Below are 16,122 nucleotides of genomic sequence, written 5' to 3'. Positions count from 1 at the left end.
TGACCTGCTTATTCTCTCATGATATGCAATATGCAAATGCCTAATGCCCTAAACAATGAAATGCAATATGCTAAGCTAGTCCCAAGAGAGGAGGGCAAATTTTGAGGTGTTACACCTACTTTCACTTTCTTTCTCTTGCGTTCTTCCTTGTCGACCTTTTCCTTAGTCGCTTCTAGCTAAGCCTTCTTCCTCTCTAGTTCCCACTTTATTTCATTTCTTTCATTTGAAACTTGCTGGAAGCTGGTCTATAGCTCTTCATTTTCTCGTCCAAGTCTTGCTATAGTAGCTCTCAACGCTTCCACTTCTTCCATGGAGACAGGGATGGGTTCTGGTGGTGGAGGTTGAGTTGGAGGATCGAGGATGAATGGCAGCTTGATCTCTTGACTTCTTCTGGTGACCCATTGATAATAGGGTTCTCTATACCCCATGACACCCTTTCCTTTGTCTTGTCCTCTGAAGCGAACTTTTTCCCAGGCTCGGATAACCCTTCTCAACATAACGAGATCATCCATATCATGGAACACAAAACCTTCTAACAACTGGTCATCCGGCTTGTATGTGATAGGATAACCCAACTGCCTCACTGCTAAAATAGGGTTGTAGTTAATGCACCCTTTTGACCCTATTAATAGTACATTCGGAAATTCTCCACAACTAGTAATTGTATCTTCCACATTCAAACCATGAGGATACCAAATAATGGTATTTTCAGTGAGTCCTACTAGCTTTTGAGACCACTCATATCCATCCATCTTTTCAATTGTATCAACCTCTTTGAACACATGAGAGACAAACCATTGGTAAAGGAGTGGTATGCAACATAACATCAATCCTCCCTTCTTCTCAAAACGTAAGTGCAAGGTGTGATAAACATCTGCTAGGAGTGCGGGCACTGGATCTTCATTCTTAACCTTGACGGCCCAAAACACGCTAATAGCTGCTGCATCAATTAACTTCTCCATATTAGGAAATAACACCAATCCAAAAATAATTAAAGCCATAATAGTATCATGGGCTTCCCACTTCTGGGCTTTAGCAAAGCTTTGAGCAATTTTCTCCAGGTACTCTTGTGGAATTCCTTGTACCTTCCCCCAAATTTTGATGTTAGGGGTTAGATCTTCGACTGGGATGTCTAATACTTCTGCCAACTCCTCGGGTTTAGGGATTTGACCTAAACCCTTGTATGGTCCCTTCTTCTTCTTAGGAGAGTCCAATATTCTTCCGAATTCTTCCAAAGTCGGGGCCAACTAGAAATCTCTAAAGAGGAAACTTCTGAGTGGTGGATCATAAAACTGGGCTAGTGTGGTAATAGCATCCTTCTGTACTGGTACAGACAACAAGTGTAGAATCTTCCCATATTTGAGTGTGAATGCGTCTCGACAGATATTAGTCAACCCATCTCTGAATGCAATGAACCCCTTCACACACGGTACCTTGGCTTTGATTTGGAATGTTTTTCTCTTTCCTGACTCCATTTGTTCTTGAATGCTTAATTAACTAATTTTTTGAAATTCCCTGGAAAAAAAAGTGTGTAAATGATTTTGTTATGCTCATAATGAATGCAATATGATGTTTATGCAATGACAGGGATCCAAGTTTCAAATATATCACAAGGTTCAACCTAACAGCGGTTCTATGTCTTTTACCCCACACATCAAGGATTGCTCCTAAGGTTATCCATTTTCATGATAAGAACTTAGAGTCATGGACCAAGTTCAGTCTTTCATCGCAATAATGGGCTAGCCACATTGAAATGAAAGTTCTGAATCAGTCTACTCTAAGTGGGATCCTCGTATTGTTCGAACAGGGTGTAGATCCTTCGGTTCAATACTACACGATCGCCAATCATGAAGACGGACTTTAGTTTAAGATGAGGTCCCCAAAGTCATGGACCATGTTCAATGTTTCCTCATAATAATGGGCTAGCCATATTAGAATGGAAATTTTGAACAGATCTACTCTAGGTGGAGTTCTCGTATTGTCCCAATGAGGTGTACACCCCTCGGTTCAATACTACACAACTCCAAGTTCTAAGTTTTTCTCGAAGCTCGGGTACGGAGCTTATTTTACAACATGTGTCAACCACCATAGATCACCCAACATAATAGCAGAATAAATTACATAGCATAAATAATACATCAAGATATACAGAAGCAAATAAAAGTGGTATTTTAACGTCCATAGCAAATTGACTAAGTTAGGCTTGACTCTCTCTTGCTTAGAGCAAAATGTCCCCAACAGAGTCGTCATTTGTCGCATCTCGAAAAATACGATTCCTCGCGATGGTCGCGGAAAAAATTATGTTCGAACAGAGTCGCACCGAACTTTATTTATCCCAATGAAGGAATAGGAAAATATCGATAAAACCTTTTAAAAAATGGAATAATGGTCGTCGCAACAATATTTGGGTTCAGGAGTCGATTACGCAGGGGGAAGGTATTAGCACCCCTCACGTCCGTTGTACTCAACGGGAACCTTTTAGTCTAATTTGTTATTTGAATGTTAGTTAAATGTTATTTGCTTTCTTCGAGTAATTAGAGTTGATAATAGAGATGGATGAAGACCTCAGAAGGGGAAAGGGGAGGTTTTTTATTAGTGTGCTCGCCAAGATCTCGCAATCTCGTGCCTACGTATCCTTATGGTGCAATAAGGAAATCAGAGCATTTGTAGTTCGGGGAACTACGGTTTTGTTGGTGTCTTTTAATGAACGGCTGTGTAGATCGCGTCCTAAAAGCTAAACGCTGGCTTGTCTACTCTCGGCGGAGGCTTAAGCGTTGGTTTGTTATGTGCGTTAGAAAGGATTAAACAGTGTTCTTTTTAAAAAAGAGTTTTGGTCACGCGGGGTGACGAGTTGAATTGATGTGTTTGATGTTTTTGGTTTCGATCGCACGGGGGCGAGAAGTTGAGTTTAACGTGTTTTGAGATATTTTTGAAGAACGACGAAAGATTGAGCAATGTGGTGCACACCAATCGTCCAATTCTTTCGAGGAATAATAAGGCGACCGCCTTCTACTCCCTTTTTTGTTCGGATTATTTTGAAAGTTTGTTTGCGGATATTGAATATGCACGGTAGTGAGGCGTACGCCTCCTACTTGCTTATTCAAAGAATAATGAGGCGTGCGCCACTTATTCCTTTATCCAAGTTTAGTTAAAATGTATTAATCGAAAGTCGATAACTTGAGCAATATGGCGAGCGCTAATTATTCAAATAATCGAGATGGCGAGGCGAACGCCCCCCATCTTTTATCATCCGAATTTTAATTTATAAAAGATATGTTTTTAGACGTTGTATTTGAGTTGCGAAAATAGTTTGAATTTTGGATTTTGTAGGTTTTGAAAAGTCGATGATTTGAGCAATGTGGCGTACGCCAATTATTCAAATAATCAAGGAATGGTGAGGCGAACGCCTCCCATTCTCTTCACTTGAAGTTTAATTTGTAAAGTTTATTTTGTAAAATCGTGTTTAATCTAAAAGGTAATTTGAATTTATTCGATTGCGGTTTTAATTTGATGACGAAAACTCGAGCAATGTGGCGTACGCCAATTATTCGAATAATCGAAAGATGGTGAGGCGAACGCCTCCCATCCTCTCATTATCTGAAATTTAGAATTTAGAATACTTTAGAAATTATATTAATTAGAAAGAAATAATTTGAATATTGTGGTTGAAGTTTTAATTAGACGACGAGAATTCGATCAATATGGCGTACGCTAATTATTCGAATAATCGAAAGATAGTGAGGCGAGCGCCTCCTACCCTCTTTTCCATCTAAGATTTCATTAAAAGAGATTGAGTCTTTTTTTAGAAATTATATTTGATTTGGGAAAAGTAATTTGAATTGGTATTTGGTTAAAGTTTTAATTGGGTGACAAGAGCTCGAGCAATATGGCGTACGCCAATCATTCGAATTCTCGAGAGGTAATGAAGCAGACGCTTCTTATGCTCCTTTTCGTCCCAAGTTTAGAATTAGAAATTTTAAAACACGTTAACTTTAAAAATGATTTGGATTATGATTGCGAGTTAATCATTCTTTAACAAATTCGGCATCGAATCGACATTTTGGATTAAAACAAATCGATTTATTAAGATACCAACTTTAACTATTTGTAAAAAAACATTAATTTGATTAATTTAAATTACTCAATTAACTAACTGTCAATTAATAAATTGCAGTAGAATAAATTTTAATTAAAAAGAAACAATACAACAGGGAGTATACTAAAATTTGTTTGGGAGATTAATGAGAAATAAAAATACAATAAATAGGATAATCTAAAATTGGACCTAATAGAGATGCTAAATAAAATTCTTTATATATAAAAAAAAACAAGGCAATGATGAGGCCACCGCCTCCATCACGTGTTGGGTTAAACCAAACTTTGTCAAATTCACAATTAAAGCAAAGCAGAAAGAAAAGGAAACTTAAATAAATGGAAAGCACCAGCTTCAACGTTTGGGAAAATGGGATCTTCCATTGGTCTTCCCTAAAGAAAACGTGTGGCATAAATGCAGCATGAGGCTTTCCATATATTGCTTCGGGTAGCCAAACGATCATTGCCAGCTTAATACCAATTCAATTCCTATTTTGGTTTCTAAGCATAATTAATCCTTTTAATTAATAAAAAAATAATGGTTTCTTGAAAATCATCAGTGTCAAGGAAACAAGAAAATATTAAGCTTTTATATAAATTAATATCCTTAAAAATAAACAAAACAAGTTTTTACCGTAAAGCCAAAAATTAAATATTGTTTCGTTCTCTCTTAAAACGATTTCCTCTGTTTTCATTTATCGAAACAATCCAATCGCATTTCTACACCAGATTCTACAAAAAAATCTAACTCATCCTTGGTGAATATCATAAATCGAACACACACAAACATTGATCATACCATAAATCCCAAATTTCCCAAATTGAAACCTACCACTCAAACCAGATCGCACACAGATGGAGAAATATGAAATGCAAGGAGCTCTGATGGTATATTCTGAGCAATAATCGAGACTGACACACTCATTCAACAAATATCAAGTCATTATGTATTATGGTGGAAGTCGAAATACCTTCGTCTATTCGAATTTCCGATGATTCTTCGAGCAAAATCTTCTCCTGGTCCACGGTAAGCTTCGTTCCGTTTCCTTTCTCGCCTCTCTTCGTTCTTCTTCACTGATTTGGGTGTGTCTTGGTTTGACAGTGGCTTAACTCAGTTTTCTCAAAGTTCTAATGATGAACTCTGAGTAAACTTCGGGAGTATCGAGCTTTGGTGATTGGGTGTGAGTGAGATCTCAGCAGAGTAATGGTGCGGAATCAGGTCTTTTATGAAATATTGCTATGTTGTTCTTGATGTGTGTCCTAGGTTTTTTGAAGAAATCTCTTGCTGTGCATATGCTGTTGTTCTTGCCGTGTCGTTCTGGTTTAGGAAAAAAAAGTGCCTCTGTGTTGTTGTTATGGTTTAGGGTTTTTAGAAGAAATTTCTTACTGTCTCTTCCCTGTTTTTCATGAACGTCTTATGAAGAATTTTTTTATCAGTTTTAAAAACTCCTTCTTTTTTCAATTTTGTCTCATCCCAGATTATGTGGGATTTGATTTGTTCCTGTTTTAGATCAACTTTGACATGCTTTTTGGATGTTTAGGTTAATTTTCTGGGTAAAGCTTTAAACTGAATGATTCATTTAGTTGTTTTTCAACTCTCTAAGTACTTTTGAAAAGTGCTTTTAAAATAAGCTATTTTTGTTCTCTGCAGATTAAACTCTGAGATGACCTGCTGGAATGGAAGGTGGCTGCTCCAAGCTTCAAGACAACATGTTTTCATGACTAAGTCCAAAGTGATTTCATCCTAATTGCTTGGTTTTGGTCATTAGGGACATATTTACCTCTGTAGCAATTTTTCACTGTAATTACTTAGTTTAGTTTTTTTAGACAAAATGTACGTTTGGATTATTTGGGACTTATTAAATTAAATTTTAATTATGTAATTACCTTTTAATCTTTCAAAATTTAACTCAATATTTATTTATGCTAATCAATTTCAACTTTTAAAAACAACAAATTTATAACCTAAGTATAATGACTTAATTCTAAAAACAACATATTTCTACTTTAAGTAAAATGACTTAATTTTAAAAACAACATATTTCTAACTTAAGTATAATGACTTAATTTTAAAAACAACATATTTCTAACTTAAGTATAAAAAACTAAGTATAGTAATTTAATTTTTAAAAAAATACAATTCTAATTTAAACACAAAAATCTATACATGGGACTTTTAATTAAAAAAACACAATTCTATTTTTAAACACAAAAATCTAAACATGAGACTTTTTAATTTAAAAAAAAACACAATTCTATTTTAAATACAAAAATCTAAATATGGGATTTTTAATTTAAAAAAAGCACAATTCTATTTTAAATACAAAAATCTAAATATGGGACTTTTAATTTTAAAAAAAACACAATTCTATTTTAAATACAAAAATCTAAATATGGGACTTTTAAATTTTTTTTTAAAAACACAATTCGATTTTAAATACAAAAATCTAAATATGGGACTTTTTATTTTAAAAAAACACAATTCTATTTTAAATACAAAAATCTAAATATGGGACTTTTAATTTTAAAAAAAAACACAATTCTATTTTAAATACAAAAATCTAAATATGGGACTTTTAATTTTTAAAAAAAACACAATTCTATTTTAAATACAAAAATCTAAATATGAGACTTTTAATTTAAAAAAAAAAACACATACATGTTTCTAAAAAATGCAAATTTTATTTGGGAACCCATGAAGAACTTAGAACTTGGTATAAATACTTGGGATGTGTAAATGGACTAGTAAATAGTGATCATAGAAATAATAACATGGCTCTTAATACTTACTAATAAAAAAATAAGTTTTGGATTAATAATGTAAAAAGATTCAAACCATATTTTAGATTATGGATACACTTATGCAAATAGACCTTTGAAACAAAGAGATCTCATGGGTAAACCACAATTGGCCGGACAAAGTTGGGGTATGACACTCTGCACTTATTTAATAGTCGCCATAAGGAGCATTTCCTTTGTCATATCATCATGATGATATTCTGCATTGAAATAATTTGCTTGAGCATTCCAATCAGGACATTCTTTTTTGAAGTGTTTGAGTTTGTGGCAATGGAAATACTCCACTGTATCACGATTCTAGGGCCTTCCTCCTCTACCTCTTCCTCTATCCTGAAAGTTTCCTCTACCATTTCCTCTTCCATATCTGCCACCATTTTCATGATTAGCTTTTAAGGCTTGGTCATCTGTATCACTCTTCTTGTTGAATTTATGTTCATGTACCAACAATGAACTTTGAAGCGCATCAACCGTGAGGGTGTCAATATCTTTTGATTCTTCTATAGAGCAGATAATATAATCGAATCTCTTTGTTAGGATGCGAAGAATCTTTTAAACCACCTTCGCATCATCAATTGTTTCACCACAATTCCTCATAACATTTGCACCATCATGACTCTTCCAAAATAGTCATTCAGTGACTCACCATCTTTCATTTCCAACACTTCAAAATCTCTCTTAAGAGTATGCAGTTGTGATCTCTTGACTCTTGCATTGCCTTGATATTTGTTTTTCATGGAATCCCACAAATCCTTGGCGGTACTCTTCAAAATATAAAGATAGTTCTTTGCTTTGAAGTCCTTCAGCCTTAGATCCTTCAGCGCCTTTGTTGGAGTAGCAGTAAGTGCATCTCTCAGCATCCGCTCAGTGAACCCATCAGTGACAACTCCCAAGGACTCTTTTATTCCTTGCTCTTGATACCAGTGATAACTCCCCAGGACTCTTTTATTCCTTGCTCTTGATACCACAATGTGAAATATCTTGAAGCACTCTGACAACTTTCATTAAATTTTAAAAATAGAATAAATAGTCACAGGCTAAACAAACACCCCACAATCTTATATTGATTCTAACTGACCAGTAATCCACTCCTAAACGTAAAGGTGCTATAAGCACAAATAAACAGATTTGACTAATTCAAATTTAAAGGGAAATAATAGACTCTAATAATTAATTAATAAACCAATGCATAATAATTTGCAACTGAAAATATTCTAACACAACCACCACTTGATTCCAAATTTATTTGCCAACACACATATAACTCACACAGATCCGGAAAACATTCTTGCGAGGAATCTCCCGACCAGACCAAGATGTCGGCTTGATTTCACACCAAATTTGTACTACTCTGATTTATAATAAAAAAACAACTTTCATGTAGTTAAGTGTATTTAATTTTTTTGGTTTCATGTAAAAAAAGATAACCCAATTACTAATATACCCTTAATTAAATTGTCATCTAAATAATTAATGCAGAGATAGTTTTGGAATAAAGGTATTAAATGAATATAAATTTGTTGACATTTGCTTATATTTAAGGCCAAAAAATTTAGAAGACTTTTGCTTATAAATAAGGCCGCAGAGAGTATTTTCTCAATGGATCAAATCTGCAAATGCTTGTCACAACCAATTACAAGCTAAAGCTATTAACCTCTGCAACACATCTGCTGAGCCTGAACGGAAATTGGAACTGCAACCAGCATGAACTCCTGCTGAAACAGTATCCAGAATAAAGTAAATACCAGCACAACCCACGGACAATCACAGTAACTCACTCGGATTAACAGCTTCTGCATAATTAACAATAAATTATATTTTCAGCTGAAATCTAAAAGAAAGGCATTGGGTTACTAAACCATTGATACATGTTATATCTCAGATCAATGTTTTCATCACTGATACATGTTACTAATTTGCATTTTAAGCCTACGTCCAAAGTTATTGTCATATCACCAATTGAAAGATGGAAGTTACTTGTCTCACATGCAATCTATATGTTAATTCTAACAAGAGACCTATATTAATGTTTGGATAATCCTTTTGAGCAAATTTTTTCCGACTATAAGCACATACTACTCTCTGAAATCAATCAATCAATCATGAGCAAATTACTTCATATATATTTCTCAAGTTGAAGATTTTTACCTGTGAGAAAAAGACACATCAAAGTTATGTCGTTAAAGGTGTGTCTTATACGTGGGTGAATTCATATTTGGCAGAAATAGAGAAGATATTGATTCATTTATCTTGTACAACACACACAAAGATAATTGATGTTTTAATTTCACTTTAAAATCATGTCTGAAAGGTTGTGATTGATTAACCGTATAACTCTTTTTACACTAAAAACGCATAAGAAATTCATTTAATGTTGACACAAACATTCATGGCACATCACAACTTTGCTATAAAAGTAACCATTATATACGCACCTTTTAAACTCAAACTGACAATTTATTATATTACAAGATAGTGTGGAATAAATCTTTTATGGTTGCATGCCCATATTCAGTAAAAGACTAAAGAAACTAAATAAATGCTAAGCATAAAAATTTCAAATGTATCAATAGGAATGTTCTCAGTTTCAGTTTCTAAGACACCATCGTGTTAGTAGAATGGCCTAAAACTTTGCAAAATTGACAGGCTTTAACGACAAGCTTTAAACGAATAGGTAATATGAATATGCACGCATCACAAAGAAGGCGGACTGGCAGTTTTCGTGTGACCCCGCTGCATCTGTTACTTAAACCCATATTTGAATGATTTGGGTGTGATGGACATTTTGTTCAAGTCGGGGTCAAAATCAAGACCTGCTCCAACACTGCCTACCATATCATCATCAATCATATCATTTGCATTTCTTTTTCTCTTGTCAAGTATATCATTTGCATTTCTGTCAACAAAATCGTCGTCTGATGCTTCACTTCCAGAATCACTATCTTCCTCATCGCCATATGTAGTTTTGACTCTTGACCAACGGACAAAATGTGGTCTTATGTAGCTGGAGATTGTCAGCAGAGACAGTTGGATGGAATGGAGAGAAAAAAAGCAAAATTAGAAAACAATATATCGACAGAAAATGTAGAGGTCAAATCATGACAAGTCACACACCTTTCACTCTTCTTCAACAGACATGGATCAAATGGGAAGAACATGTCGAGTCTATCCATCCCACCAAAAGCCTTGGAAAGATCAGACTCGAGCAAATCCTCAAAAACAAATAACTCTGCTGACATGAAAAGCCGAGCAGCCTTTGCCTGTATAAGAAATTCCTCTACTACACTAGGCAAACACACCTGTCAGAAAAATTTATATCAGGCCCAAAGTTCTGTTTTCAGACAAGTTACACACGGTTATAAGAGAAGTTTAAACAACATGCAATCTCCACCCAGCAAGATCACTGGTCTCATTATTTATCCATAAAACCATGACAACTTTCTAAGTTGTTCCTTACCTTCAAGGGATTCAATTTATGTTCCCAGAGTTGCAACATACGCATTTTGATAAGCTTCATTTTAAGCCTAGGTACGTCCATCAATGATTTCATGCGAAAGCACAAAATGTACATGATAGCCTGCTCACACCAAAACAAACAAAATGAACAAAATTAACGTTCAGGATCTACCTATAAACACTGGCTTCAAAACAAGAAAAAAAGAGTCAAAGTTAATGGAAATGTCCACTAGGTCAAATCAAGTTAATAGACAGCCAGACTAATTTATTATATTCATGACATATTCATTGTATTAGCAACCAAAATAAAACACAAGGGTGCAGGGTGATGGCAGAATCAAATGCGTATTAAAAACCATCATATCACATCCTAAAAGGTCAATGGACGAACCTGGCACCCAGAATAAAACACTTGGTGAGCTTCCGGGTTCATATCTGAATCATGTAACTTGTTGCAATATGCAAAACACGAATATACCAAACTGAAAAGTCAACAAAAGATTGTCAGATTTATCTTTATCAATTTCTTAATTTCATAACAGACATAGAAGTCAATTTTATAATTAAGAGTAGGCACAATATGTTTCCAAACCTTTGTATGATGTCAGCAACCAACGCAGATGAAAGAAACTTAGCACGAGATAAATAGCTAGCAAGATAAGCAACAGCACTCATCCTGAAACATATGAAGACAATTACAAATGTGCCAAGTTATATTTGAATAAGATATAATGATATCTCATGGCATGAGATTATCTATAGTAGTTCAGCTTTGTTAACATCCAAAATGGCATGAGATTGTCTATAGTAGTTCGGCTTGTTAACATCCAAAGGCATTTTAAGAAAAGGACAGGGAGGGCCAATTTAATGGTGGAATTAACTTGTGGCTGCAAGGTTTGTCATTTTGACACAGCAGCCACATCTTTCCATATTGCAGAATGATTAAAAATTAGTAATGCTCGTCTGTCATGCTAGTAGTAACTGCATATAGCAATTAGCAAGGACAAGTGGTTCATCATAGCTACTGAAATTAGTGTCAGGTCAACAACTTGATCAAATTAAAGGATTTATATAAAAGCAGTAAAATCAGTTGTGCCAAATTCATTCAGAATGCATAAGCGTGATATTGGCCTTGTTGATAAAACTTGAGGCAAACCACCAATACCTAGTAATAGGGGGGTTAAGATCTGATTCAAACATATCTCTGAGAACCATGGCAAATTTCACACCACATCGCTCAGGATCCAATGCACATGCATAGAACATCACAAACTGCAGAGCATCAAAACAAAGTCAGTGACTACGCATTTCATAGAACAGTACCAACAAGAAATCTAATACATGCATGTTAGATACAGTAAAAAGATAACAAAAGTGTACCTGGGTAAATTTTGACTTGTATGTATTCAGCACAGTTCTCTTAAATGACGCCAGTAATATATCAAATACCTAACCAAAGAATTCAATTAACAATTTCAAATCATTCCATGCATTGTTTGAAGATTAAATAAAAACATGAAAGTATGCTGTTGCACAGAATAGTTGGTAGTTATATTAGCGGGAGTACCTCAGTCAATCGACCACTACTTTGACAGGATTCAAGATGCAAAAAAGTCAGCACAATTAGACTATCTATTTTCTCCACAACCTTATTGCCTTGCAAATTGTTCCTATTTAACAGCTCTGAGGCACACTGAAAAATGAAGTCCAAAAGACAAGTTATAACATTTATAATAAGAATCACACAATGACCAGCTACACAGGAAAACCCAAAATAGAAAATATCATTTCATTATAAAAATTATTTATGATCAATGATAAAAATTATCATACAAACACATGATTTGAAAGAATTGAAATACTCGCCAAAAGATGATGCGCACTCTGTAGTCAGTTAAATGCTATCAATAATCAATTCTTGAAGAGAGTTTTCCTTTTAGGATCATACACCTTGAGAGTATATGTGGTTCATTCTAGACTAACAAACATCGCTTAAGTCATCAATATGGATAAGAAAATCAAAGAATTGTGCTTCTGTCAAATCTAGAATCCAAGTGCTCCTTTTACAAAAGTAAATCCAAATGTTTATCTAATACACCAGTTGGAAAGAGATGTGTCATACCACCCAGTATCACATTGATCAAGAGAGGTTTAATACCTCCTAGTAATAGTATCACATTGATTAAAAGAGGTTTAATAATACCACAACATTTAACGACTGAAGTCCCCTTGCAATTAAGACATGAGTGGGACATAATAAGAGTGGTTAGCTAAGTACTAATCAAGTCCCTGCAATTAGAACACATGCATAAGCATTTTAATACCTGGACCCAACTGATGAAGTTTTGCCACTTCATAAAGTCGCTCAACCTGAAACACTGCCTGACAGTCTAGCCTCAGCAAGGCTTGTTAGCCTGAAATAGGCAAATACCAGAATAAGGCCCTCTAATTCAATCGGGCAAAAGATAGCTTTCACGGCCTTGAAAACATATATTCTCTGAAAATAAAACTACCAATACAGCAACCTGTATGGTCTGGCCTAGACATTTCAAACCAAAGTAGTGTCTCATCAGACTTTTATCTTAATAAAGAAATGCTTATATGTTAAGTAAAAAAAGGTGTGACCGAGTGACAGATCCGTCAATAGTGATCTAAGTAATCAAAATGTAAGAGGCGTCATTGGAATAAAATTGACAGGAAGTCAAAGCTCTCTCTCTGTGCTACAGAAGTATACTAGAGAAACTTATGAGAGAGAACAAAAGCACAGGACGTGCCAAAACTAAAGGATTTGCAAGAGATATATGAGATCATGGTCCACAAATTTGTAGAACTGACAGAAGCTGGTATAGTAATTGCAAATAACAAAGAATCAAGCCTTACCCCACTATAAGTGGGGTCAGTTACATGGATCAATTGACATGGATCAATTGACGCTATCAAGTTCTATCATATATCATGTTTCTATCCAACTCATGAATCATGTTTATATCCAACTCATGAATCTCCAAATCTTCCTTAATAGTTTCTCCTGCAGATTTTCTAGGTTGACCTACTTCAGAATATACAGGTTTTCTCTCTACGTGCCTAAACCACCTAAACCGAGAAATGGAAAACAGCGCAGTTATTAGGAATTGCTAATTAGAGTTGGCGGTTTAAACAAGTTAGTCACAAATAGGTTTTCTCCCCTAATGTAAATTTCCCACACTCTCAAATTCACCTTCTTTGGTTGAATTTCAACACTGTCAGTCTCAGCCATCCTTAACCCCACCCTTCCATACTTGGGAAATTTTCTTGTCTCTCGTCTTCAAATGGATGTTGGAAGATTATGGGACGATAGAGCCATTTTAATGACCTCGAGCATTGACATTCAACACTATCATGAAACAATGCATCAGAGAAGGAACAAGCCTAAAAATAACTTCACAACACACTGTAATATGTATAAAAGAAACACAAATCAAAGAAGCTATACATGAAGCCAAGCATAGGAGTATAGTTTTCTCATCTTTTTAATCTTGAAAATAACACCTTATCATAAGAATGCAACATGTACTTTAAATAGATTATATTGGACCATACCATACTACTATAATATTTTTCATCATCATCTGCAAATTCAGGAATATCTTCGAATAACTCCATTTCAAATATGCATTTAGCATCCTCGTGCATCTTGCCATCCCACCCAATTTCCACCTGCATCCAAGACAAATAAATTAATTTAATGGCCAAAGGTCCCGGCATTGCTTTGACTGAAATATGACGGGGCTTAACAAACTTACATCCAACTCTATCAACTTATCCACAAGTGCAGGTAGCATTGTACTACCGACAATTTCTCCAATGGCACCACTCTCAAGCTTTAACATATTTTCAACATACATGACAATCTCCTACAAGCAACATTAGAGTCAAAAAATAAAAATTGAGGGGAAAAATTACTGTTACAAGAAGTTGCATCAACCTTTTCACTGAAAATCTAAATTGAACTCACATGCTCTGTCACGTTGTAGCGTTTCGGTATATTCTGAACAACTATTGGTGTTAACCGCATGGGAGCAAGGGGCACCAAATCATATATTTGTTTCAGAGCAGCATGAACCCGAGACAGAACCTTATTCTTCCTATCAACTCCATTTTCATTTTTCAGAAAATCAATGACATGTTTAGGAGCCGTAAAATGTCTCACAAGCCTCTCCAAACACCAATCAATATACATTCCCTTCGAAGCAGCCTGAAAAAAAAATTACATATCAATCAAACTTCAACAAATTTCCAAATAGCCTCCTCTACAACTACAAAGATATCAAGGTAATACAGAATAAAATATTCACCAATGATACAATGAAATCCATGAGAGCATCCATGATATCAGCCGCATCATAATTCTTATACGTAGCCAAATTCCACAAGCTCATTCTCTCAAGCTGAACAAAGCATCTTGTCAAATCAACCATATCAAAAATTTATCTAGCTACACAGAATCAATTCAAAGTTTCAAGTTTCAAAAACTAAACAACACAACTTACAGCAAAAATAAGAGCTCCATGATGGACAGAGTCTATGTAGGACACTACTCCAGCAAGCGCTTTCAAAATTGCCTGGAATCATATCATATCATATAATACATAACATTAACAAAATAACAAAGTATTGTATCAAATTTAACTTAACCTAATAAAGTTTTTATCAAACTTAAGTTTTTTTTTAATATGAACTTTAATTAAAGAACCTACCACAAGTTGAGCAGCTTCATGAGAATTAAGATTCCTTTTTGGTTGCAAATACCCAACAAGCTCTTCATAGTTCTCTCTACCACCCTAAACCACAAAAATCAGGGGATAAAATGATTATTAATAAAGCTTAATTTTTTTTATGATTGTCTCTGGTTACGAAATTGAACAAAAAAGTGCGGTTGGAAGTCTCTAAAATATTTTACCGTGACTTCAAGAAGAGCGTCTCTAACGTAATATATTAACTGCAAATCACTAGGCAACAGTACCATGCTCCCGTAAAACGAAGAAAACTCAACGACGGAACAGTAACCAAATACGGTGGTGAGAATCGTACACGGGCAGAGGTTTTCGATCGGAACGAGGATTGGCTATGGAGGTGCGTAGGAGGCAGAGCAGAGAGTCTTGTTCTGGAAATAGGGTTTTCTAGTATCTATTTATAGCTTACCCACTTAATTCAATGATTATTATTATTTATTTATTTTTGTTAATTTTTGTTTAAACCGATTAATTATTCTCTATAAGTCAACCTAATTGATAGGTGTTTGTTTCATTTATGGTGCGTTGGAATATGCGATATTTCCCTTTTTTATCTATTAGACTATTTAACTAGAATAATATCGATTAATTAGAAGAATTTATATCGAAAAAGAATTATATCATTAAATTTAGGGATGTTCATGGGCTGGATCAACCCATGAAATCCGATCAAATCCATCTAAAAAATTTTAGAAAATTGGGTTGAGTTGGGTAATGGGATGGATGTGTTAAAATATAAAAGATCAATTAAAAAAATTGGATTTCTAATAAAATCAGATCTAAACCCAAAAAAACTCACATACCCACTCATCAAACATTTATTATTATAATTTGATGAATATGAACTTAGTTGTTTCAATTTTAAGTTAAAATATGACTTTAATTAATTTTGATATTTTTCTATTTGATTATTTTGATGCTAATACAATTTTGGGCCCGTTTATTTTGCCTTTTTTTAAAAATGATTTTTATAGTGTTACATATTTTAGTGTAAAAAAAATTTACA

General features: G+C 34.5%; 2 protein-coding genes across 2 annotated transcripts; both read right to left on the bottom strand.

Annotated features, from left to right (window-relative positions):
* Positions 1 to 245: 245 nt before the first annotated feature.
* On the bottom strand, positions 246 to 962 carry LOC127130085 (uncharacterized). The gene has a single exon (XM_051059157.1). It carries the CDS (start codon positions 960 to 962, stop codon positions 246 to 248), a length of 717 nt encoding a protein of 238 aa, XP_050915114.1.
* An 8,330-nt stretch (positions 963 to 9,292) lies between these two features.
* Positions 9,293 to 15,502, bottom strand: LOC127125846 (RNA polymerase I-specific transcription initiation factor rrn3). Its single transcript, XM_051054686.1, has 15 exons — positions 15,284 to 15,502; positions 15,081 to 15,164; positions 14,874 to 14,945; positions 14,679 to 14,771; positions 14,339 to 14,578; positions 14,127 to 14,237; positions 13,924 to 14,040; positions 11,912 to 12,037; positions 11,725 to 11,793; positions 11,510 to 11,616; positions 10,937 to 11,020; positions 10,736 to 10,826; positions 10,346 to 10,465; positions 10,003 to 10,187; positions 9,293 to 9,892 (listed from the first exon to the last, which is right to left on the bottom strand). The coding sequence occupies exons 1-15, from the start codon at positions 15,347 to 15,349 to the stop codon at positions 9,631 to 9,633; spliced, it is 1,827 nt and encodes a 608-aa protein (XP_050910643.1). The 5' UTR covers positions 15,350 to 15,502; the 3' UTR covers positions 9,293 to 9,630.
* Between the last annotated feature and the right edge of the window lie 620 nt (positions 15,503 to 16,122).

This window comes from Lathyrus oleraceus, chromosome 3 (assembly GCF_024323335.1).
Source record: "Lathyrus oleraceus cultivar Zhongwan6 chromosome 3, CAAS_Psat_ZW6_1.0, whole genome shotgun sequence".
In the NCBI taxonomy this organism is placed as follows: Eukaryota; Viridiplantae; Streptophyta; class Magnoliopsida; order Fabales; family Fabaceae; genus Lathyrus; species Lathyrus oleraceus.
This window is presented reverse-complemented; position numbering and strand designations above follow the sequence as displayed.